At 40.6% G+C, this 25,093-nt stretch overlaps 1 protein-coding gene across 2 annotated transcripts in view; it reads right to left on the bottom strand.

Moving 5' to 3' along the window:
- Positions 1-5,753: 5,753 nt before the first annotated feature.
- The window catches only part of PLCXD3 (phosphatidylinositol specific phospholipase C X domain containing 3), a 229,028-nt gene continuing 209,688 nt past the window's right edge, over positions 5,754-25,093 (bottom strand). For both annotated transcript variants that reach the window (XM_002714000.6, XM_089313163.1), the window contains exon 3: positions 5,754-12,172. In XM_002714000.6, coding sequence (XP_002714046.1) covers positions 12,019-12,172 — 154 coding nt within the window. In that variant the 3' untranslated portion in view covers positions 5,754-12,018. The remainder of the gene's footprint in view (positions 12,173-25,093) is intronic.

The raw sequence follows: 25,093 nt of genomic DNA on the forward strand, positions 1-25,093 counted from the left end.
TGGGTCTATCAGAGATTGATTTATATAAGAACTAAGGAACCTACCAAAATAATGCCTTGAAAGAAAGAGCAGCTAGGAAGAAATACTGGTCCTCAGATGGTAGTGGTAACCTGGGGAACAGCATGGTGACTGTGACTGGAATTCTTTTCTGTCCCCAGGCCTTAGGTAGGAGATAGAGAGAAACTGTCTAAAAATGAAATGAGCTTTCACCTGATCCTGAGTAATTATCAGGACAGAAAAGCCCTGTTGTTTCTTTTTGAGCCTCTTACTAGGTTTTAAGTAGAGGGAGGAGCATTTGCTCACCTTCCTTTTCTTGGTCACAGAATGCTCACCCTCCTGGTACCTTAGAACTCTTGCCTTTTAGTGATGCAGTGGGGTTAAGCACTGTCTGCTGAGTAGATTGCTGGTTCAAGAGAGAAGAGCAGACTGGAGATCACATTGGGCCAGGATGAGACAGCAGCAGCCAGTAGCCAAAGGGCATGGAGTTATTTTATTTTTATCATTAGGAAAATTTTAGAGTCAGAAGAGTAAGGGGGAAAGGACAGTTTTCCAAAAACTTACGTGAGCAATGGTCTTATGTGAGAAGAGGAGTCTGTGGAGTTTTAGTTAATCTATTCACCCAGCCCCAGAGGTATCTTAAAACAGAAGAGGGGCAGGAACACTTGACAAGAGTTTTGGTTGAAGTGCCAAATGTAATCTCCCCTATCCTTTCTCAGCTCTTGAAAAAAAAAAAAAAAGATGCACTATAAGAGACTATTCTTTACAAACCTTAGAGGGGCTTTATAGCTGAGATGGGTCCTTGTAGATTTGGAGGACACCATGCAGCATGTTGTCCCAACCCAAAATCTCTTCCCACATCCTGAGTACTTTTCTAAAGAATACCAAAGGTAAAGGATACCACCTTATATTATTTTTTACACTTCATCATCCCTTAACAATACTTAACATGTATGTGGTCCATAGCAAGCACCTGTCCACTGTTTAGGGTAACAACCAGGCACACTTCGATCCCATCATTTCTATATTTGCTTTAATACCTAACATGCCCGTGGATTACATATATAGCTGTGATGTTCCTTTGACCTCCAATGCATCCATGAAATGTTTTTTGTTCAAATGAAAAATGCAATTGAATAATAGCTGAGCAGTTGTGTTGAGGTAAAGAGATTTTCCCTGATTATCTCAGTGAAATTCCAGGTCAAATTGACATGAATGAAGAGTAAACGTTCTGCCAACAAGTGCTTCAGCATTGGGGTTCTTGACTACCCACTTCTTCCCATCACTTAAGGTATTAAATCATGCTTTCTAGAATTCAATGGTATTTTAATGTGCTTCATATCTGCCTAGTAGTTCAGGCGTTTCCAGGAATATTTTTATCCACAGTTCTGAAGGATGAATATGTTAGCAAGTGCTTTATTACTTTAAGGTTCATTTCAAGCTGCCTAATTCCGGCATTGCCATTATTACAGCTCATGACCAAGGACATGCATTGAACCACATGGTGAGAGCCAGGGATGAAAGCTTCTATCATGCTACATATTGCTTTCCATCTTAAAAAAATGATAGTTTCTTTCAATCCCAGATGTCTTTGATTGTTTGCTACAAGGGGGCATCACCAACTTCACCATGTATAGGAGACACTTCTTTAATTTATGGGGTAGGCTTACCTGAAATGTACATGCCCATTTGCTAAAGTCTCAGCGTGTCATCAGCCTCTCCTGTGGTTCATCTGAAGCCTGGAGGTGAGGGCAGGGAGAAGAGATGGGACCTCTGCTTTTGTTGTTTGGTTGAAACCTGCAGAAAAAAGGGCCAGCCAGTTGCTTCTCGGCCTTTTGGCTAAGATCAAGTGCAGAAAGGGTCAGCCCGGCTTGTGCAAAGTGCCCTGTGTACAGTGACAGAGTTTGTGTCGGGAGATGGCAGGAGTATGCTCTTCATTACCTTGACCACAACCGACCCATTTCCAAGTAGACTTACTTTAGGAATTTGCCCCCCCCCCCCGCTCCCCATTTTTTAAAAGATTTATTTATTTGAAAGAATTACAGAGGGAAAGAGAGAGGGTTCTTCTATCTGCTAGTTCACTCCCAAATGGCTGCAATGACCAAAGGTAGGCCAGGCTGAAGCCAGGAGCCTAGAACTTCTTCGGAGTTTCCCATGTGAGTGCAGGGGCCCAAGGACTTGGGCCATCTCCCACTGCTTTCCCAGGCCACAGCAGGGAGCTGGAATGGAAGTGGAGCAGCCAGATTTGAACTGGCACCCATATAGGATGCCAGAACTGCAGGCTGGAGTTTATCTTACTGCACTACAGCCCTGACCCCTCCCCCTTTTCTTAGACTCTCTGAAATACCTGTGCTCAAGCAATGTTTTGTATATAGGGATATTATTTTGAAAAGATAATTGAGAATGAGTGTCGCTCCCCCTCTTCGTGGAGGAACGACACAAGACCCTGCGCTGTTCTTTTGTCTGCTCGGCCCTCCCCGGGTTTGCTGCTGGTTCTTCCCGGGTTGGCTACTATCCCTTCCACCTCCGTGGAAGGGCAGTTCCCCCTGGCCGCATTCCCCACTTCCGCAGGGGAGCGGCACACCGCCGGCCGGCTCTCTGGGGGGCTGCACGGGTTCCCTTAGATGTTCCCCATAGATGTTCCCCATAGATGTTCCCGGTGCATGCCGTCTCTCTCCTCCTTTATAGTCCTCTTCCGCCAATCCTAACTCGGCTGAGTACGCTGCTCTCCAATCAGGAGCAAGTCCTACAGTTAATTGGTTGAACTGGAGGCAGCTGTGCGGAAGCTGTTTACTTCTCTCCCAGCGCCATATTGTGGGAGAGCAGATGCATAGAATAAGTCTTAATTCGAGTAACTTAGTCTAGTCCGGATTGCTCCCCACAGATCCCCCTTTCTTTTTATTTTTGGCGTTGATACGCGCCTGTCTTCGGTGTCCCGCGGCACACACTAGAGTTGCCACAGGCTCTTACAAGTCCTATCCATCAGGCAAACCGAATCCGGGTCCTCTCTTCGCCATGTTGTGAGGAGGTTTTTAGGCGCTGATGCGTGCCTGTGTTCGGTGCCCTGCAGCGCATACTCTGCTCTGCTAGAACTGCCTGCAGGTGTTTACAAAACCTATCAGGCAAACCGAATCCAAGCCTTCTCATTGCCGTATTGTGGGGGAGACTTATTAGTGTTGGTTTGTGCCTATCTTCGGTGACCTGCAGCTCATACTCTGGTCGAGCTTTGCTGGCGCTTACCGCCTTAAATCAGGCAGACCGAATCCAAGCCTCCTAATTGTTGCATTGTGGGGAAGCTTTACTGATGTTAATTCGTGCCTGTCTTCGGTGACCTGCGGCTAGCCGCCCAGGTACTCATCGCCTCACTAATCGGGCAGACCGAATCCAAGCCTTCTAATTGGCATGTTGAGGGGAGGCCTTATTTCTCCCTATTTCTCTATCTCCGGGCATTCCTATTTCTCCCATTTCACTTCTATCTTCCAGCATTCCCATTTCTCTTTTACTTCACTTCCAAACTTCTGTTTCTCTTATCCCTGCGGCTTTCCGGCACCTCGCCCCGCCGGCGGGTTCCCGGCTCTGCGCTGCTTCAGCCCGCGCGCCTCTCTGCGCGGCTTCCCGGCTTTGCGCGGTCCGCGGTCTCCACGCTTAACCCTTTCGCGTCTGAACCACGGCCTACGCCAGCGTTCCCTATCTATTCACTCCCCGTGCTCTCTCTGCACGCGGCGGCTTCCGCGAGTAACACAGCGTAGCTTGCGTCTCCGCCACTAGGATTCAATCTAAGTTCCCCGGGCTAGCCTGGCGAATTCAACCCAGCGTACGTCTCCGCCCCACGATTTGGCTTCCCGTCCTTTGCTCCCCGGGCTAATCAGACGGATCCCAATCTGGCTTACGTCTCAGCTTCTGGTTTCAACTTTTCGCCCCCTATTCCCGGGCTAACTTGAGAACCCCAAAGTGGCTTTCGTTTCCGCCTTGGCCTGCCCCCCGCGGCTTCAATTTCCCTAACACTTTTCTCTACCCGGTATATTTCCCTAAGTTTTCTTCCAACAATGTTCCTCCCTCATTTCTCCTGGCCTCTCCCCACAGTCCGCGTCCGAGTCTGTTTGTTCTAGCTTTCACTTTCGCTTTCGACCTTAGAGATTTCTCCCAGCTTCCCCCCGTAGTCCGTATCTGAGTCTATGCCTAGGCTTTCAACAGCTTCTTCCGGCACCCTTTTCGTCCGGCTTTTCCCTAGGCTGTTTCGAGTCTATGCCTAGGCTTTCAATAGCTTCTTCCGGCTCCTTTTTCGTCCGGCTTTTCCCTAGGCTGTTTGCTAGTTTCTCTCTCCAATATTTTCCCAATTCTTCCCGTTTCTTCCCGTTTCTTCCCTCCTAAGTTTGCTATCCGTCCTAGGTTTCCTATCCGTCCTAGGTTTTCTATCCGAGTCAGGTTTCCTATCCGAGTCACGGCACCATTATGTCGCTCCCCCTCTTCGTGGAGGAACGACACAAGACCCTGCGCTGTTCTTTTGTCTGCTCGGCCCTCCCCGGGTTTGCTGCTGGTTCTTCCCGGGTTGGCTACTATCCCTTCCACCTCCGTGGAAGGGCAGTTCCCCCTGGCCGCATTCCCCACTTCCGCAGGGGAGCGGCACACCGCCGGCCGGCTCTCTGGGGGGCTGCACGGGTTCCCTTAGATGTTCCCCATAGATGTTCCCCATAGATGTTCCCGGTGCATGCCGTCTCTCTCCTCCTTTATAGTCCTCTTCCGCCAATCCTAACTCGGCTGAGTACGCTGCTCTCCAATCAGGAGCAAGTCCTACAGTTAATTGGTTGAACTGGAGGCAGCTGTGCGGAAGCTGTTTACTTCTCTCCCAGCGCCATATTGTGGGAGAGCAGATGCATAGAATAAGTCTTAATTCGAGTAACTTAGTCTAGTCCGGATTGCTCCCCACAAATGAGTGCTTGTTTATGGAACCAAATAGCTCTATCTGTGAAAAACAGCGAGAAAGGAAGATGTACTCCATACGTTTCTGTAAGGGACTTTTTAGATGTTTTGTAGGGCTTCACAGGGAATCTGCTATATAGTAGGCAAAGGGTTAATAAATGAGCAATGGCTCTGATGAAGCTGTAGCAACATTGTGTGAAGGACTCAAAGATAAGAGTCCTGTGAAGTGTCATTTGTAGTCACACACATCTTCCTAAACATAGAAACCATTATGCCTTTGTGAGTAGAAATCCTCTAATACCATGAATGCACTAGTGTATGTAACAAGCAGAAACTCTTGGGGACCTTGAACTGTATTCATTGGCCAGGTTGTCTTTAGTCGTCGTAGTGTTACATGCATCCATTTTATTTTAAAGCATGATTTGAACCCTGAGAGGTAGGATGTATGTGGCGAAAGGCAATTCGATTTCTGAAATGTGTTTTAGGTGCAATGGAAGCTCAGCTACAGCACATCTCTTTCACCCTAATTTTTAATTTGAGATGGTATTTTATAATGTTAATATACTATTGCTTTGTTGAATTGGCCTCCTTTGTGATAGTATCAGAAGCTAAGTGGATTGGATGTCAGAGATACCTAGCTTTGAAGCATAATTGAGGTACTCATGGTGTTCATTACCTTTATTGGTGAGAATATATTTCTTCTTGGGAAATACTAATATGATGAATCATATTTTTAAAAAAAGTATTTTTTGATGCTCTGAATCATGACTGTCTTAAGAAATCCACTTTGGGGCTTATCATGAAGTGGTAATGAATACGAATTGAAGAAATAAAGATAACTGGTATCAGGACTTTATTAGGCATTTCACTAGATACAAAGAAACATTTTGTTACATTAACACAATCTTATCAAAAAATTCACATTTTCTATACAGACTGTAGGCATGGATTTTCTTTATACCACATTTATGGAAGTATCAATCACCAGATCCTAAAAAGAGAAGGCACAGATCAATCTCTCTGTAGTGAATTTCTGACATCTAAAGAAGGAAATGTCAACACCTATGCCAATTCTCATCTTGCAGAAATGAAGTTAACCAGTATCAATATGTTCAAGTAGGAGTTATGAGATGGAAATGTTACATTTAGGAATTTAGGTTCTCCTGTCCCACTCATAGGAATTTCTAGAGAGGAAGTAACTACCCAAAATGTTCCAAAACTCTACCCACAGTCCGACTATGTCAAGGATTCACTGTCAAAAACCACAGTATTTGAAAGTTCTACTTTAGGAATTCCAACATCCATTGTTCTGTTCTCTGCACATTCTTCTGGAAATGAGCCTTAGTTTTCTTTGTGCTTATTCTACAGCTTCTTGTGTTTTCAAGTGTGACAAGGAAAAAAAAAAGTGTTGGCCATTATAGATGCCTTGGCAAGTCAGTCTGTCAGGTAGTAGCTGCATGTCAGGACTCTTGTTCTACCCATCACCAGCTGTTCAACTGCCTCTTAACATTCTAAGGAGGTGCCGTTAGGGCTGTGTCTACCCCAAACTGTCATCTCTTCTTCCAGAACTGAAAAATCTCTACAATTTCACAGAAGAATAGTTCTGATAAAAAAAAAAAACTTGCAGTAAGTTGTCAATAAGGGGAATAATAGATCAGTTTCTTCAGTCTCTGAAGGAAAAAGAAACTGGAGTTTAAAAGAGGTTCCAGTCCAGGACTAAGTTAGAAGGTACTGCTGCTTCCCAGGGGGGTTTTTAATGGACGTTTGTGTTTTGGTCATCTCAGTTACGAGGGATCAGTGGGGAGAAGCTGGACTTCACAATAGGCCAAAGAAGGGAGATTTTGACTAGAGCGCTATCAATCATGTGGAGACACTGGCTTCACTGTTTCATCTGTATTGGAGTTGATCCTTTTATAAAACAATAGTGGAACCTAGTGTGGAGCAATATTTTCCTTCATAAGGGGTATTATGTATACTCATTTTCATGGTGTATCTTAGCATTAGGAAATAGAGGAAGGTAGGTCTCACCTTTCATGGGCATCCCAGCTGAAAATAAGGTGGTATTAGGAATAGTGTTGCCAGATTTAGAGGGAAAAAAATACAGGACATACCCCATTAAACTTTAATTGTAGATAAACTTTTCTTTAGTTTGATTAAATATATAGGAAATACACTAAAAATGTTGTTTATCTGAAATTTGAATTTCACTAACTGTCCTGGATTGCATCTGGCAACCCTGAACGAAGGAATAATCAAGTACTGAGAAAGTAAAGGAAAATAGTTAAATATTCTGTTCCCAAATCCCAAGCCCAAAGAAGATTACAGAGTTTTGCTTTGAGCATGATCATTGAATTAGTCATGAGTTTTCCAAAACTAGACTACATGTAGAACAGAAATAGTGGAGTAAAGTGGTGCACGCTTGTTTTTTGAGAAGAGAACCATGTTGGAACCAGCAGATGTTAACGGTCCTTTAACAACTCCTATATAGCTATAGCAGCTCATCGTACTTGAGAGGATTCAATTTTTTAGGAATAATGGTCTGGAGAAAGAAGTTTTTATGAAAAACTTATCATTAAAAGAAAATGAGTTCAATGGTGGGAAGAAGAATTTTATGGGTGCACTGTTTCTCTTGCTGATGGAAACAAATGTGAATTGAGTCATCTTGTATGATGAAGTAGATTACTTGATGTTTGATAGTTTGGAAAAGCATGAGTGTTCAACAGACTAGACAATTAGCTTGTGAGAACTCTGATCAGTTCTAAAGTACATTCTCCATATTTTCCAAAACCATCTTTAAAAATACAATTTCCGTGAAAACTTTATGTCCAAATTGCAACAATAACAAATGTCAATGAATTAAGGCTGGTCATAATGTGCCCTTTTTCTTTAGGATAAGTTTGATTTTTGATACGATACAATACACACTTATACATGCCACAGACAAGCACATACCTTTGACTTATACAAATACACATTTAGAACTAAATATCTACAAAATTGTACCACAGGTGAAATAAAAATTACATAATTTAACAGATTCAATCAACATGTTTTACAAATTGTACAGACATCATTGTCATTGGGAAAACAATTTAGAGCATTGTTTAAAACTGTATGTAACACAGGAGCCACCGATACATTATGGCAAATATAGCATAGCATTTACACCAGATGTCACTGAAGTCTAGTTGAAAAGACCAAAGTGTTGCAAAACAAAATGCCTTTATAAACCTTGTTTAGCATATCCTGAAGGACACTATGCATTATTTTCTATTGTCAATTAAAAATGTGAGCACTCTGCCTATGGAGCTTCCATTTGGTTGAGTGACCAAAGCTTAGAACATTGTGTCATTTGACCTGTAAAACTTGTAGAACTCAAAAACTCATGAAAATTTCCTGAGACTTGCAACTTTCCAATCTGAATTCCTAACAATGGAGAACCTGAACCAGTAACTCTGGTTGTAAGCACACGAGAACCTCAAAAAACTTAAGAGCAACTTTCAGTGAAAATGTATATGTGAGTTTAAAATTTATGTCTCAATTCATCGTTACTTCCCTATCTTGAATTACAAAGTAGTTTGACTATTACTGCCAGGCATTTCCTATTTTGAATTGTCTTACTTTCCATTGGTTTTCTAGTGATGTTTCTTCTCTTACATCTTTGAATAATGTTTATGCCTTTTAACAGAGAAGATAGTGAGTTTAGGAGTTAAAATAGCAGTTCAATCCAGTGGGTGTTTTTAGTACATTTAACTTGAATTGTGTGTGTGTCTATTTGCACATGTGTACACATACAGGTGCATACATGCCAAACATTGTATGCTCTAATACATTCACTATTAGGTGGCGCTCCATGAAAAGTGAGTTTTCCCAGTATGGCTGCAAGTGAATATTGAGGTCATCAAATAGAGTATCCTAAGGCTTTTAAAAGATATCTCCTATTGTCTATTAAGTAATAGGGAGACATAAAGAACAATGGCAGGAGAAGTATTCACCATATTGGTCCTTCAAATTGCAGACAGGAAAGTAAACTTAAAAATTAAACTCTTTGTATATTTTCCCTCATGCCATTTACTACTTTGCTTTCCTGTTGTAGACTGGGTAAAAGTTGGATTTAATGTATTTTTTTTTTTGGCCTGGCAGGTCTTCTGATATAAGTCTTAAGAAACAAGCAAAAACAAAAAGTCCACCAAGATGTGTCTACTACCACCTTGGGGCTTATTTGTAGCCCTTGTGCTCCTATCTCTCTGGAAGACAAAGCCCAGCTAAGACAGTGGAGCATAAGCGGAGGGTAAGTTTTGTTTCCACATCACCACTTCTTACCCCCATCTCTGTATTTAAGGCCTGCAACTTGCTCCCTAAGCGTGATCTAGGGCAGAGTCAGTGGGCAGGAGACAGCCAAAGGCACCTTCTCTGGTGATCCGTCCTATAGAATGCTCTCTGGGTTCTCTTCTGCCTGTACCTTCCATTTGAAATTAAGGCAAGTCCATTTTCTCTCAGTGCCTGCTAGGCCACATGGAAACCACAACATAGCTTGAAAATACCTTTTGTCTAACAAGGTTTCTGTTTCAATGTTACTGAAAGCAATAAAAATTTTGTCCTCAGTTAAGAAACTGCAGTCTGATGCTTAATCATGTTTTTTTTTCCAGCACCCAAATGACAAAGTTAATTCTAAGCAAACATAGTTACCAGTATATTAATTTTTCATTAATATGCTGAAAGATCTGTTCTCTGTCATAGTTACAAGTGAAATTCTTGTGTCATTGTAAGTGTGCTTGGCTAAATATCCTCCTGAGGGATGCCTAATGGAGTGAAAACATGCCCAAAAAGCAAATTCATAGGACATAAACTTCAATAATCCATAATCCTTTAAAAGGATTTATATTCAGTTGCACAGAAACAGCAAGTGAAAGAGATTGAAGACAATACAACAACAAGGGAAGGTAAGGGCAAAGGACAACTATATTTTTGTAAATGAGTCCCAGCCTAGAGTATTTTCAAAAATATTTTAATGTAGTATATCAGTATTGCTGCAAGTATAGTTTACAAAACTTTGCTTTATACCTTTGTCAAACCAATGGTTAAGAACATTATACCACTATAGCCTCAATGATCTGTGATGACTTTAAAATTTCTGTATATGGATATAGTTGTCATTTTTCCCTTCAATTATTATTTATAGCTGTTGCCTCTGTTTTCACTAAATTAGGGTCTGTTTGATTTATACTTGTTAAGCTTCTTATTTGGTGAAGCATTAAGCCTTTTTACTATAATGTTAATTTAAAATATGTTCAATAACTAAAGAAAGGAATGGAGGGACTATCACTATATTCTGAGAACTGCATCTATAAACTATACTGAATCTGGTAAAAACTAATGAAAAATTTTAAAAAAGTAATAAGCCACCTCACTTTCAAAGGTCTTAATAATATATGAAAATGAGTGATAAGGATTTTAGTTTTAGAATTAAATTATTGAGTGGTAGTAGTGTTTTAATTTAAAGAGTTGTACTCTGTGTGTACTTTTATAGCTATCATGTTGGTATATTGTGTATGGACATACATGTTTTTCATGTGTGTAAGCATGCTACTTAGTCTACCAGAGGCACCCCTGCACTCTTTCTATACAGCTGCCTATTGTTTATAATTTTGATACAATCTTAAAACAAACACCCTTATCTGGGTCCAAGAAATGAAGCCATTTGACCAGCATTTAAATTAATTAAAAGCTGAGAGCATGGTATCATTTTTCTATGGTCCCACATGAACTATATTGTCACGAAAACTCTTGAGCTGTGATTATTCTCAAATATGAAGACAGAGTAATTTATAATATAAGAAGCTCAGCAAATTTTATAAATAAATGCTTCACCATATTCTTGTGAGGCACATAGATAAGGGTTATTGTGCTCTAAGATTATTTTAGAATTGTTGGATGGCCACCTCCAATCGGATTAACACTACTTTTTTTACAGACCAGGACTATCAAATGGTAGGCCACAGAAACTGTGTGTGTGTGTTTTGCCTCTGTCTTAATTTTTCCCTTAGGCAGGCTGGAATGTCGAAGTGATGAGTCAGGCCAATTTTAAACAAGTCTACCTAGAACACATATATTTCATGAATCCTTGTGATTTCATGGGCATACTTTCAAAAATGTTGCTTTAATTCCTTCTGCCAACCTTTCTTGTTCTTTTAATTCAAAATCTTGAACTGAAGCTTCTTGAAAAATAATTCTAAATATTTGGGATTTAGAATTAGGTATTTAAAAATCATGAAAGCTGTTAAGAGGGCATTTTAAAGAATTCTTTGAAGAGTTTCTAATTTCAACATAGTTGTTATAATTTATCCTTTACTGGTCATTTTCAGGGTGATATTATTTCAGAGATTGCTGAATTAAAATAGCATCTATCTCCCCCTCTGCTGCCATTTCATCACTATGGACTTGGCACTCAGTTCTTTCAAAAGAAGGTTTTACTCTATAGTTATAGCTGCCTTAAATAGAAACACTGTAAAACACTATTATTTTCATACAACACAAAAATCACTAATTATGGCCTCCAAAATTACTGATGCTGGGGAACTGGTTCGATAGATCATCTCTAGGACCAAAAGTTAGCTATGATGTCCCAATTGCTGATGACTATATTATATTATACCAAATCCCACAGATAAATTTCACCACAGCAATGTAATATACATTATGTTGGGCATTTCATTGAACAGAATGAGTGAGCACGGAAGCAGAAAAGTTAGAAAATGTAGACACTGTAGGAGTCCTAGGTTGAAATTAGAAAACGCAATCAAGTAAACACTCAAATTTTACATTACAAAGACTAATTTTGAAAATGAAATCCACTGGTCTTTTTAAAATCCCTAACACTAGAAATAGATTTTTCTCACCAGATGGAAAATGAACTATTTATAGCAATGCAGAATATGATGATAAGCACTCAAGAAATGGTTTTCCCCCCTTTTCCCACCCACTATCAGCCCTAATCCTTTCAGAAACTCAGTGGAATGGGAAGATCAGAGTGTTTACAGATAAGATGCCTAACACAATGATTCTTGTCTAGCTTACTCATAGGCACTCAGAATAGTACTATCAAGTGTTGGCTTCTCCTTCATCAAAGACATAGTTGAGCTTTATGACAGTGCTGATAAAATCACCGAGTTCTACAAAGTCGGCAGTGACAATATTGATGCCACTCTCTCCTGGCTTCTGTGTGCGGACCCACTGCATCATGGCAGGAAGAGCTCTGAGGAAAGGAAAAAAAAAGGAAGTCACACAAGGTAAGGTAGTATTTTTCATGCTCTAAAATTAGCTCTGTAACTTATTTTTACAAATGTTGCAGTGTAGGCAGAGATGGAGTAAAAAGGCCAGACAGGCAACGGTGCATTATTAGTTGTTGAGGAACTGCATGCTATTGATTCACTACACTGGGCCATACTGAACCCCTCATTGCTAGAGGTGTCGGATACTTTACTAGTTTATAGTGAGGTATCTCTAGCAATAAAACAACATCCTTGGCCTTGTGTTCTGCTTTGGCATGGTGTGTTCACAAACTCTACAAAGCAATGGATGGTGAGGTCAGAGATGAATACTACCACTTTGCAATCACTTAGTATAAATACACTATTTATACCATTGTAAGCATTTGGACCAAAATAGATAGAAAATATCTGCTCCTGCAGAGCTTACAGTCCCTTAAGAAGAGACAGGTAACAATCCTAAGTATACTATACAGTTTTGTAGGAAGAAAAATGTGACATAAAAATGGAGCAATGAAAGTAGGATTAGGAGATGGCAGGAGTGAGGAAAGTTGCAGGTCACACCTTTGATAAGGGGACATTGTACAAAGGCTTAAAGAAATAAGGAGGTAGGCATGTAGTTATCTAGGGAGAAAATCCCAACTACTGCTTTATCCCTAAAGCTTAGTCTTAGCAATGCCCAAGAGAGGAGAAAGTGGTAATAGGAGACAGGAGCATATTTGTGAGCACTGTGGGCCATTGTGAGGATTTTGAGATGTATTCAGTAAAACGGGGGGACTTTTGAAGATGAGCAGAGAAGTGTTGTGATCTGGCTTTCACTATTAAAGCTCATTCATTATCAGGAAATCATAGAGGAGAATCAGCCAACTTACCTGGAAAGTCAGGGAAGAACATTCCGAAGGATTTTGAGGGATGATGCAGTACATTTTCAGGTAGAGGAAATATCACTTCTGATGCATCATCAATGATGCAATCATAGGACACAGATACGGGTGATATTAAAAATGATATGCATTGTCTTCTAACAACAAATTGGAGCCAACTCTACTGTAGCAAGGTAGTTTCCACATAAAGGGACAAATAAACTGCAGCCAGCAAAATGTTACTGAATTAACAAAGAAAAAGGTGGGGGATATATATGAACATCAAATTCCTGGGTGACATGGATCGAAACATGGAGAGGGAGACAGAATGATGAATTTAAGGACATCTTGAAAGACAGTGGCAAGAGAAGAAGCCACTATTTGGTAGAGGGTCTTAACCATGACTATATTTGAGAAATTAGTTTGCTTCTGCATAGATATAAGAATGGGAGAGTAAAAAGTACAGGCAGGAATAACAGGTGGCTGTTGGAGTAATTCTGTGAGATACAACAGTAACTTGAACTGCAGGAACAGCCATAAATGTATGTGAAAGGGACTAAGGAAATAAAATGACATCAGATGTGGGATGAGACTGAGATGGAAAGAAAAAAAAGGGGCCACAAGTGATGCTTAGGTGTCTGGCAGATGGACATCAATGACTAATATTGGAAATAGAAATTCTTTCCAGGAGAGGTGATAAGTTTGGTCTCAGACATATTGATTATAAGGTGACTTTGGGATATTTGAGTTGACAACTGCATAATTCTGATATTCAGAACAGAAATCAGGTCAGGAGTCATTATGGAACTATGAAAGTAGAAAAGTCAGGAATGTATACTTCCATTATCATGACAATCAAAAAAAGAAGGAAGACTAGTTGCTTTTTGAAATGGGGGAGTTCGAAGCACAAAGTACAGTATGTGGGCATTTCTGCAGATTGCATAAAGTGTGTCTAAACAAACTCAACCCATTCAGGCAAAACTGGACTTGGACTATACTAATCCTGTGAGTAATATCTTAAATATTTTGATACATATTTTTAGAAAACTTTTATTTAATATAAATTTTGAAAGTACAACTTTTGGATTATAGCGGTTTTTCCCCCCATAACCACCCTCCCACCTGCAAACCATCCAATTCTTCAAGATCCATTTTTAATTATCTTTGTATACAGAAGATCAACTTAGTATATACTTAGTAAAGATTTCAACAGTTTGCACCCACACACACAAAGTATAAAGTACCATTTGAAGACTAGTTTTACCATTATAAAATACATTAAGAACAGAGATCCTATGTGGGGAGTAAGAGCACAGTGACTCCTGTTGTTGATTTAATAATTGACACTCTTATTTATGATGTCAGTAATCACCCAAGGCTCTTGTCATGAGCTTCCAAGGCTATGGAAGCCTTTTGAGTTCGCCAACTTCAATCAAGGTCATAGTCAAAGTGGAAGTTCTCTCCTCCCTTCAGAGAAAGGTACCTCCTTCTTTGATGGCCCCTCCTTTCCACTAGGATCTCACTCACAGAGATCTTTCATTTAGGTCCTTTTTTTTGCCACAGTGTCTTGGCTTTCTATGCCTGAAATACTCTCATGGGCTTTTTAGCCAGATCTGAATGCCTTAAGGGCTGATTCTGAGGCCAGAGTGCTCTTTAGGACATCTGCCATTCTATGAGTCCTCTGTGTATCCTGCTTCCCATGTTGGGTCATTTTCTCTCCTTTTTATCATTTATTATTAGTGGACACTGGTCTTATTTATGTGATCCCTTTGACACTTAATCCTATCTTTATGATCAATTATGGACTGAAACTTATTGATCCATATTTTACAGTATTTATATTTTCCTTTTAGAGACAGATATAGAAAGGTCTTTCTGCTTATAAAAGAAGGTAATATGAATTTCAAAGGCCCAATGCCTTCAGAAACAGACTGCCAGCTGAAATAGGAGGTCTTCACAGCAGTAGTTTCAGGAGAGTATTCTGTCTTAAAATGATGAGTGTGGGTTCAGGGAGCTCAGACACAAGTCTATTTAAATTTACTAGAATGACAGGGGCTGTGGTGATGTGTATGCAGCCACTCATGTGTACATACTCTTCTGGATTTGCTAGAACAGATGAAACAGTTCTGTCATCAATACAGCATCAGCTTTGCATTTTAGAAAAGGCAGACACTGTCTGGAAAGAGTATCACAACCAATGCCTTTCCTGAGAAGAATAATGTGTCAACAGACATACCCATCTTCAGAAGTGGAGTAGATAACTGGGTAACTTGCTCACCAGATCAGTCAGGTTCTTGAGCAACCAAATTCCCATCTTAGAACCATAACGGTCATAGAAAGTATCTGGGGAGCTGCTTCTAAGATTAAAATCCCTGGGCAAGAATTGAGAAAAACTAATTATTATCCCCATAGAGAGAGGTTAGGAAAGCACAAGTGGGCTCTTTTTTGTTTCTCTATAAGATAGACCACTTTGAAGTTTGTTCTGGAATTACTTAAAGTCCTTAGATGAAGTATGAGAATTACATTTAAAATATCATTCCTCTGAGTTATGTCTAAACAGAAAATAGAAATATTCCCATAACATTACTGAAGTCAACATGCTACATAAAGCAAAATAACTAAAACTAAATTGAATTTCAAATACTTAACATACCAATTAAAACTAGAAAATGATATTGAACATTTAGAGTAGCATTTCCTTAATCACTCCTCAAAGAGCCTTTTTTGACCACTTGCCTTCCTTCTCCATGAAATTTTAATGCTGCACATAGATTGTATATCTGTTTATATATACTCATATGTTCTTACATGGTTTGCATATCTGTGATTCATATACACAAATAATACAATTTTTATTTGATCTCTAAAGAACCAAGTTTTTCTCTCTTGGGGGAAATATTGCCACTGAGTGTATGATTTACAGCTAATTGTCAAGTTCTCAATTATACTTAGTGTTGGAAAATAATTAGAAGAAATCAAAAAGTCTGCTCTAATAGAAATAAAATAGCTCCAATGTCAAAATTTTTATGGTATAGGACAGTTTTTAGTCTGTTTGGGGCTCCTATAGCAAAATATCATAACTTGTATAGTTTATCAACAAAACAAATGTATTTGTCACAGTTTAGGCTAGCGAGTCCAAGATCGGGGTGCTTGCATAGATGCTACCTTTTTCTCACTGTGCTCTCATGTGGTCAAAGTGCAAACAGCTCCCTCTGGCCCTTGTTAGGAGGCACCAGTATCGCAGAGGCCTCTACCCCTATGATGTAATCATCTCCCCCCAAGTCTTACCACTTAATACCTCATGTTGGTATATGGTTATGATTTCTACATATGAATTTTGATGAGATGCAAACATTCAGGTCATAGGAAGTACAAACTGCTTGAATTTTTTTTTTTAATTTATTTATTGTACAGAGTTAGAGATACAGAGAGAAAGGACTTCCTTCTGTTGGTTCACCCCCAAAATGGCCACCACAGCTGGTGCTGCGCCAATCCGAAGCCAGGAACCATGTGCCTCTTCCTGGTTTCCCATGCGGGTGCAGGGGCCCAAGCACTTGGGCCATCCTCCACTGCCCTCCCGGCCACAGCAGAGAGCTGGATTGGAAGAGGAGCAACCGGGAGTAGAACCTGGCGCCCATATGAGATGCTGGTGTTGCCCCTTGAATGTTTGTTTTAAATCATCCATCCAAGATGACTTGAGCAGTGTGCTGGTTGTAGCTCCCCAGAGCTATCCCAGTTTCCTCATCTTTATTGGAGAAATCTTGACAGTGTCTTGCCCCGATCTGTTTTTGTGCTTCTTCTACACTAAAGGTGTGGGGAGCAACTGGGAGCAACTCGGACTAGACTAAGTTACTGGAATTAAGACTTATTCTATGCATTTGCTCTCCCACAATATGGTGCTGGGAGAGGAGAAAACAGCTTCTACGCAGCTGCCTCTTGCCAACTTGAGTGATGACCTCCAGGAGCTGATCCTGCTCCTGATTGGAGGAGAGCAGCGTACTCGGCATGTGGGCAGCCGAGTTAGGATTGGCGGAGGAGGACTATAAAGGAGGAGAGAGACAACATGCACCAGGAACATCTAAGGGGAACATCTATCTGAAGGAACACCTGTGCAGCCCCCGAGAGAGCCAGCCGGTGGTGTGCCGCTCCCCTGCGGAAGTGGGGAAAGTGGCCAGGGGGAACCACCCTTCCACGGAGGTGGAAGGGACAGTAGCCAACCCGGGAAGAACCAGCAGCAAACCCGGGGAGGGCCGAGCAGACGAAAGAACAGCGCAGGGTCCTGTGTCGTTCCTCCACGAAGAGGGGGAGCGACAAAATGTAGAAGTTTCTCTCAGAAGCCTCTGAATACTGGCATTGCTGTATTAGAACAACTGTAAAGTCTTCTTTCATCTACACTATCCACCCATGTAGGTTCATTGCTTCCACAAAGCAGCTGCCAAACACTCCTCCTCAGCTTTATTACTTTTTACTTGCTAATTTGTTCTTCAGTCACACTGAAATACTTGCATTTCTCTTCCAGACACACTATAGTTTCATGTCTGTGTGTTTTGGGGCCTTTCTTCTAGATGAACTATCATTCCTTCTTTGGCTGATTTCTGTCTACCCTTCCATATTTCAGTCATTATCTTGATTCTCCATCTGAATCTGGGTGGATAACCTTGTTCTTTACACTTTATACTCTTTAATCATAATTCTGTGAGGGAATACAGTATTGATTATCCATGTCTATTTCTATCAGTGTCTTCAGCCTTTTTAAAGAAAATCAGATCATAGTTATGAGTATATCCCCTGTATCTACCATAATCTCTGGAAACTAAAAGGAAAACAACACATTTGTTGAATGTTGAACAAGAAAGCCTGAGCTCAGATGGCTCAGCCTATAAAGCAAAATAGATAAATCAATCATGACAATACAAAAAGGCATGATACACGTGGGGATAGAATTCTCTGGGAGTGTAGTAGATAAAATAATTTACTTTACTTGGAAGAAATTAAGGAAGAGTTGGGCCGGTGCCGTGGCTCACTTGGTTAATCCTCCGCCTGTGGCCTGGCATCCCATATGGGAGCCAGGTTCTGGTCCTGGTTGCTCCTCTTCCAATCCAGCTCTTTGCTGTGGCCTAGGAAGGGAGTGGAGGATGGCCCAAGCACTTGGGCCCCTGCACCTGCATGGGAGACCAGGAGGAAGCACCTTGTTCCTGGCTTTGGATCGGCGCAGCGTCAGCCATAGTGGCCATTTTGGGGGTGAACCAATGGAAGGAAGACCTTTCTCTCTGTCTCTCTCTCACTGTCTAACTCTATCTGACAAATAAATAAATAAATAAATAAAAGAAATGAAGGAAGAGTTTAAGGAACACTTCACAAAACAGGACATTGGCCATGACTAGATACTCTTTAGTTGGAGAAGGAGTGCATTCCAAATGAGTTAAGAAAAGATGTCGCAAGACAAGGGAACAGCATTCACAAGAGCAAATGTGCATGTAAGAGATGATGCAATTATGAAAGGAAAGATGAGAAAAGAGAATGGGGTTATAGAAAGATTGGAGTTGGAACAGGAAAGATGTGTTGGCCAGACTGTTAAGGGCCTCCTTTATATATGGTGGAATTGTGCTTCAACTTATATGTAATTCAAAGTTTGCCACTAGCTCATAGGTCAGAGAACACAGACCCCTTGCATCCTGTAACTGTGAGAGTTACAGATAGGCCATCCTTCTGGGAAGGGTGTAGTGTGGAAGTTCAGAGCTCCCTGAATGCTGGAGATGGACCTCCAGGGGGGCTTTATGGAGCATATTAGTGCTCTGTGTGCCTGAGTAGGGGGCGATTCATGGACACTATGAGCTCATTTAGGCTCCGCTGGTTCACCATTGCCCAGAGAAGGGCTGAGACTGCATCAGACAGTGACAATTTCCCCACTCCTACTGACAACAGTCAGAGGAGATCAGCCATGCCCAGCTCAGGTGTCATTGTGGAAACTACCCCTCTCCCCACACATGGTGGCCAGGCTTCTTGGTCTCACTCAGCACACATCACTGGACTAACACATCGCCCCAGAGGCTTCAGATAGGTAGCTAACCCTATCTTCGATACCTGGGTCCCACCATGGGAGATCTAAGTACTGACCCTACTGTACACTAATAATCAGTGCTAATTTCCTGAAACCCACAGGAATCTACCCAGTGGACAAATGGAATTACAGCTTGAATTTCACCTCTCCAGACCCATACCTGCATGTGACAAATCTCCTGTATGGTGTGTAGGCACCCTGTAGGATCAGAGCAGGGTTCAGTTCCCATCCCCCAGTACTGTGACTACAGCTACTGGTGTTGGAAGCCCCAGCAAGAGTTGTATTCTCCTTGTGATACCTGAAGAAGGGCACATATACAACACACAATCCTAGAGCCACAGCTATTGGTGCTACAAGCCCCAGCATCACTCAGGCTTGCCAGTGGGACAAGAGGAAGGCCCATTTGAGTTCCCCAGCACCACACAAAAGGCCCCAGATATCACAATCCCTAGTGTAACTGACACCAAACTTAAGAAGCCCACATTCACTTCAAAGTCATACTTCTAGCCTACAGTCTGCAGCAGATTTGACCATTGTATCACTTATAGACATAGCTGACACTGATTAAGGCAAAAGAAATCACTCAGAGGTTGCACTTCTGGTTTCATTTAGAACCAAAGTCAAAGCAATGAGACAGATGATACTGTTCATTCCCTCTATGCCATATATTTTTTTTCTTACACAGCCTACTCCATTACAAAGTTACAAAGAAGCAACTGTTAAATCAGATGTGAAAATGTTAATATAGGGGCACAGGAAACATGAAGAAGCAAGGTAGTGTGACACCTCAAAAGAACACAATAGTTCTCCAGAATTAGATCCTGATCTGAAGGAAATTATGAAATGTCTGACATAGAATTCAAGATAATTATTCTAAGGCAAGAGAATATAGACAGCTTAAAGAAATGAGGAAACCAATCAGTGACATGAATGAAAATTTCACTAAGGAGACAACAATCATTAAGAAGAACCAAACGAATTTTGGAAACAAAATCTTTATCAGTGAAATAAAAAGTATGTGTAAGAATTTTAACAGTAGAATAGACCAAGAAGAGGAAAGAATTTATGATCTGGAGGACAAGAGTTTTGAAATAACCTAATCAGACAAGAGAAAGTAATCTAAAAGAATGAAGAAAGTCTATTTGGCCATTTAATAGTATCCCATATTTCATATAAATTATAGAGGTTCCTGAAGGAAAGAAGGCATTGAGAACCTTTTAAATGAAATAGTTGAAAATTTCCCAGGTCTTTAAAGAGGCATGGACAGTTCATTTATAGGCAGCTCAAAGGACCCCAAGAAGATTCAACCAAGAAAGAGTGTCAAACTGCCAAAGGTTAAGGGGAGAATAAAGACAGAGAAAACTGTCAAGTTACATATAAAGGAAAACAAATTAAACTAATATCAGACTTGTCAAAAGAATCCATACAGGCCAGGAAAGAGTGGAATGAAGTATCCAATTTCTTTAAAGAGATAACTTCCAGCCAAGAATATTACATCCTGTGAAGCTATCCTTTAGAAGTGAAGGAGAAACAAGGTATTTCCCAGCTAAGCAAAAACAGAGAATTCACCACCACCAGACTTACAAGAAATTCTGATAGAGGTCTAGCATTAGAAGTAAACATCATGATAACACATGTCACAACCAAATTCCTTAACAGAGCAGGTTAATCAGTCACCAATCAATAAAATGACAGTTCTCAGTTTTTATATATTGGAATTAACCTTGAATGTAAATTAATTAAATGCCCCAACCAAGATTTAGATTGGATATATGGATAAAAAACCGAGACTCTGCTATATGCTTCATAAAAGAAACTCACTTCACAAATAAAGATACACACAGACTGAATGTGAATGGGTGGAAAAAGATAAGCCAAAAGATAGAACAAACAAATGGAAACCATAAGTGAGCAGGAGTAGCTCTCCATATATCAGATAAAATAGGTGTTAAATCAAAACATGTAAAAGAGATAAACACATTATATATTGATAAAAGGATCAATTCAGCAGGAAGATAGAACAAATATATACACCCAACACAAGGCCACCCAGCTGTATATTGAATACTATTGGACCTAAAGGGAGAGATAGACTCCAATACAATAATAGTAGAGGACTTCGACACTTCACTTACATTGATGGACAGATCATTCAGGCAGAAAATCAATCGACAGGCACGTTAGAGTTGAACAATACTATTGAGCAAGTGGATCTAACAGACATTTACAGGGCATTTCACCCAATAGCTATAGAATACACATTTTTCTCATTAGCTCATGGTACATTTTCTAGGATAGACCACATATGAAGCCTCAAAGCCAGTGTGATTAACTTTTATTTATTTTTATTTATTTATTTTTTTAAATTTGACAGGCAGAGTTAGACAGTGAGAGAAAGAGAAAGGTCTTCCTTCCATTGGTTCACCCCTCAAATGGCCACTATGCCTGGCACGCTGCACCAATCCAAAGCCAGGAGCCAGGTGCTTCCTTCTGGTCTCCCATGTGGGTGCAGGGGCCCAAGCACCTGGGCCATCCTCCGCTGCCTTCCTGGGCCACAGCAGAGAGCTGGACTGGGAGAGGAGCAACTGAGACTAGAATCCGGCGCCCACATGGGATGCTGGCACCACAGGCAGAGAATTAACCAAGTGAGCCACAGCACTGACCCCTGAGTAACTTTTAAAAGAGTAAATTATACCATACAACTACTCAAACAATAAAGGAAAAAACTTGAAATCAACAAAAATGACAATGCAACATTCACAAAGAGATGGAAATGAAGCAACATGCTACTGAATGGCCAGTGGGTCATTGAAGAAATTAAAATGGAAATCAGCAACTTACTTGAACAAATGAGAATGAAAACAAAATTCATCACATGCTGTGATATACAGCAAAAAACAGTAGGGAGTGGGAATATTATAGAATTAAGTGCTTACATAAAAAATGTCCCAAATTAATGATGTGATGATGCATCTGGAAGACTTTAAGAAGAAACACTTGAACAAAATCAGGAAGAAACTCCACAACATCAAAACAAACAACCCACTTAAGAGATGGGCCAAGGACCTCAATAGACATTTTTCAAAAGAGGAAATCCAAATGGCCAACAGGCACATGAAAAAATGTTCAAGATCACTAGCAATCAGGGAAATGCAAATCAAAACCACAATGAGGTTTCACCTCACCCCCGCTAGAATGGCTCACATTCAGAAATCTACCAACAATAGATGCTGGAGAGGATGTGGGGAAAAAGGGATACTAACCCACTGTTGGTGAGAATGCAAATTGGTTAAGCCACTATGGAAGTCAGTTTGGAGATTCCTCAGAAACCTGAATATAACCCTACCATTCAACCCAGCCATCCCACTCCTTGGAATTTACCCAAAGGAAATTAAATTGGCAAACAAAAAAGCTGTCTGCACCTTAATGTTTATTGCAGCTCAATTCACAATAGCTAAGACCTGGAACCAACCCAAATGCCCATCAACAGTAGACTGGATAAAGAAATTATGGGACATGTACTCTATAGAATACTATACAGCAGTCAAAAACAACGAAACCCAGTCATTTGCAACAAGATGGAGGAATTTGGAAAACATCATGCTGAATGAATTAAGCCAGTTCCAAAGGGACAAATATCATACGTTCTCCCTGATCGGTGACAACTAACTGAGCACCAAAGGGGAAACTTGTTGAAGTGAAATGGACACTATGAGAAACAGTGACTTGATCAGCTCTTGTCCTGACGGTTGATGTACAATGTAATACTTCATCCATTTTAGTATTTTTTTGTTCTAGTACCATTGGTTGAACTCTGTAATTAACACACAATTATTCTTAGGTGTTTAAATTTAAACTGAAAAGTGATCCCTGTTAGGAATTTGGAAAACATTATGCTGAGTGTAATAAGCCAATCCCAAAGGGACAAATACCACTTGTTCTCCTTGATAGGTGACAACTAGCTGAGCACCAAAAAGGAAACCTGTTAAAGTGAAATGAACACTAGGAGAAACGGTGACTTGATCAGCCCTCACTCTGACTGTTGATGAGCAACTTGATATGTTATCCCTCTTAGTATTTTTTTTTGTTTGTTCTACTTAATACTTTTGGTTGAATACTGTAATCAATACACAATTATTCTTAAGCGCTGAAACTTAACTGAGAAGTGATCGCTGTTAAATATAAGAGTGGGAATAAGAGAGGGAAGAGATGTGCAATTCGGGACATGCTCAAGCTGACTTGCCCCAAACGGTGGAGTTAGAAACATACCAGGGGATTCCAATTCAATCCCATCAAGGTGGCATGTACCAATGCCATCTCACTAGTCCCAGTGATCAATTTCTGTTCACAATTGATCATAATGATAGGACTAAGAACCAAAGGGATCACATAAACAAGAATAGTGTCTGCAAATACTAGCTGATAGAATAAAAAAGGGAAAGAACAATCCAACATGGGAAGTGAGATACACAGCAGACCCATAGAATGGCAGATGTCCTAAACAGCACTCTGGCCTCAGAATCAGCCCTTAAGGCATTCGGATCTGGCTGAAAAGCCCATGAGAGTATTTCAGGCATGGAAAGCCAAGATACCCTGGGGAAAAAAAAAACCTAAATGAAAGATCTCTGCAAGTGAGATCCCAGTGGAAAGAACAGGTCATCAAAGAAGGAGGTACTTTTCTCTGAAGGGAGGAAAGAACTTCTACTTAGACCATGGCCTTGTCTAAAAATTATCAGAGTCAGTGAACTCAGGGGGCTTCCATAGCCTTGGCAGTTCATGACAAGAGCCTAGGGTGATTACTGATGCCATAAACAAGAGTGTCAATTTGTTAAGTCAACAACAGGAGTCACTGTGCACTTACTCCTCATGTAGGATCTCTGTCCTTAGTGTGCTGTACATTGAGATTTAATGCTATAACTAGTACTCAAACAGTATTTTTCACTTTATGTTTCTGTGTGGGAGCAAACTGTTGAAATCTTTACTTAATGTATGCTAAACTGATCTTCTGTATATAAAGAGAAATGAAAATGAATCTTGTTGTGAATGGAAGGGGAGAGTTAGTGGGAAAGGGGAGGGTTGCGGGTGGGAGGGACGTTATGGGGGGGAAGCCATTGTAATCCATAAGCTGTACTTTGGAAATCTATATTCATTAAATAAAAGTTAAAAAAAAGGGTATATCATCCAAAATTAGCCCAAATCATACTGAATGGGGCAAAACTGAAAACATTTTTCCTCAGATCTGGAACAAGACACAGATGTTCACTTTCACTACTCCTATTAAATATTGTATGGAAGTATTAACAAGAGCAATTAGGGAGGAGAAAGAAACAAAGAATGTCCAAATATCCAGGTTCACATGTAGCACAATGTAGTATATGGAAAAACAAACACCCCACCAAAACATTGTTATAATTGACAAGCCAATCCTGTAAAGCTACAGGTTACAAAATAAATATGTCAAAAGCAGAAGCTTTTTAAAGAAAAGATTTGTTTATTTGGAAGGCAGAGTTAGAGAGAGAGGTAGAGGTAGAAGGAGAGAGAGAGAGATCATCCATCTACTGGTTCACTTCCCAAATGACCACAATGGCCAGATCTGGGCCTGGCCAAAGCCAGGAGCAAGATGCATCATCTGTGTCTCCCATGTGGGTGTACGGGTCCAAGGACTTGGGCCATCTTCTGCCGCTTTCCAAGGCACATTAGCAGCAGCCTGGTAGTCAGGACTCCAGCTAGTGCCTTGCTGCAGGTGCCAGCTTTACCCATTATGCCACAGTGCTGGCCCCAACAGCAGCTTTTATATATGCCAATCATGAACTCCCAGCATGGGAAATCAAGAAAGGAATCCCATTCAAAGTAGAGACAAAAAATAACTTAGGAACAAATTAGACAAAAGAGGTGAAAAACTTCTACAATGTAAAACATGATGAAATCATAAAGGACATGAAAATGCTGCTATTGCTTGTTCATTGACTGGAAGAATTAGTGTA

The sequence above is a fragment of the Oryctolagus cuniculus genome, chromosome 14 (assembly GCF_051225735.1).
Source record: "Oryctolagus cuniculus isolate XC-2025 breed Fujian yellow rabbit chromosome 14, ASM5122573v1, whole genome shotgun sequence".
NCBI classification, from domain to species: domain Eukaryota; kingdom Metazoa; phylum Chordata; class Mammalia; order Lagomorpha; family Leporidae; genus Oryctolagus; species Oryctolagus cuniculus.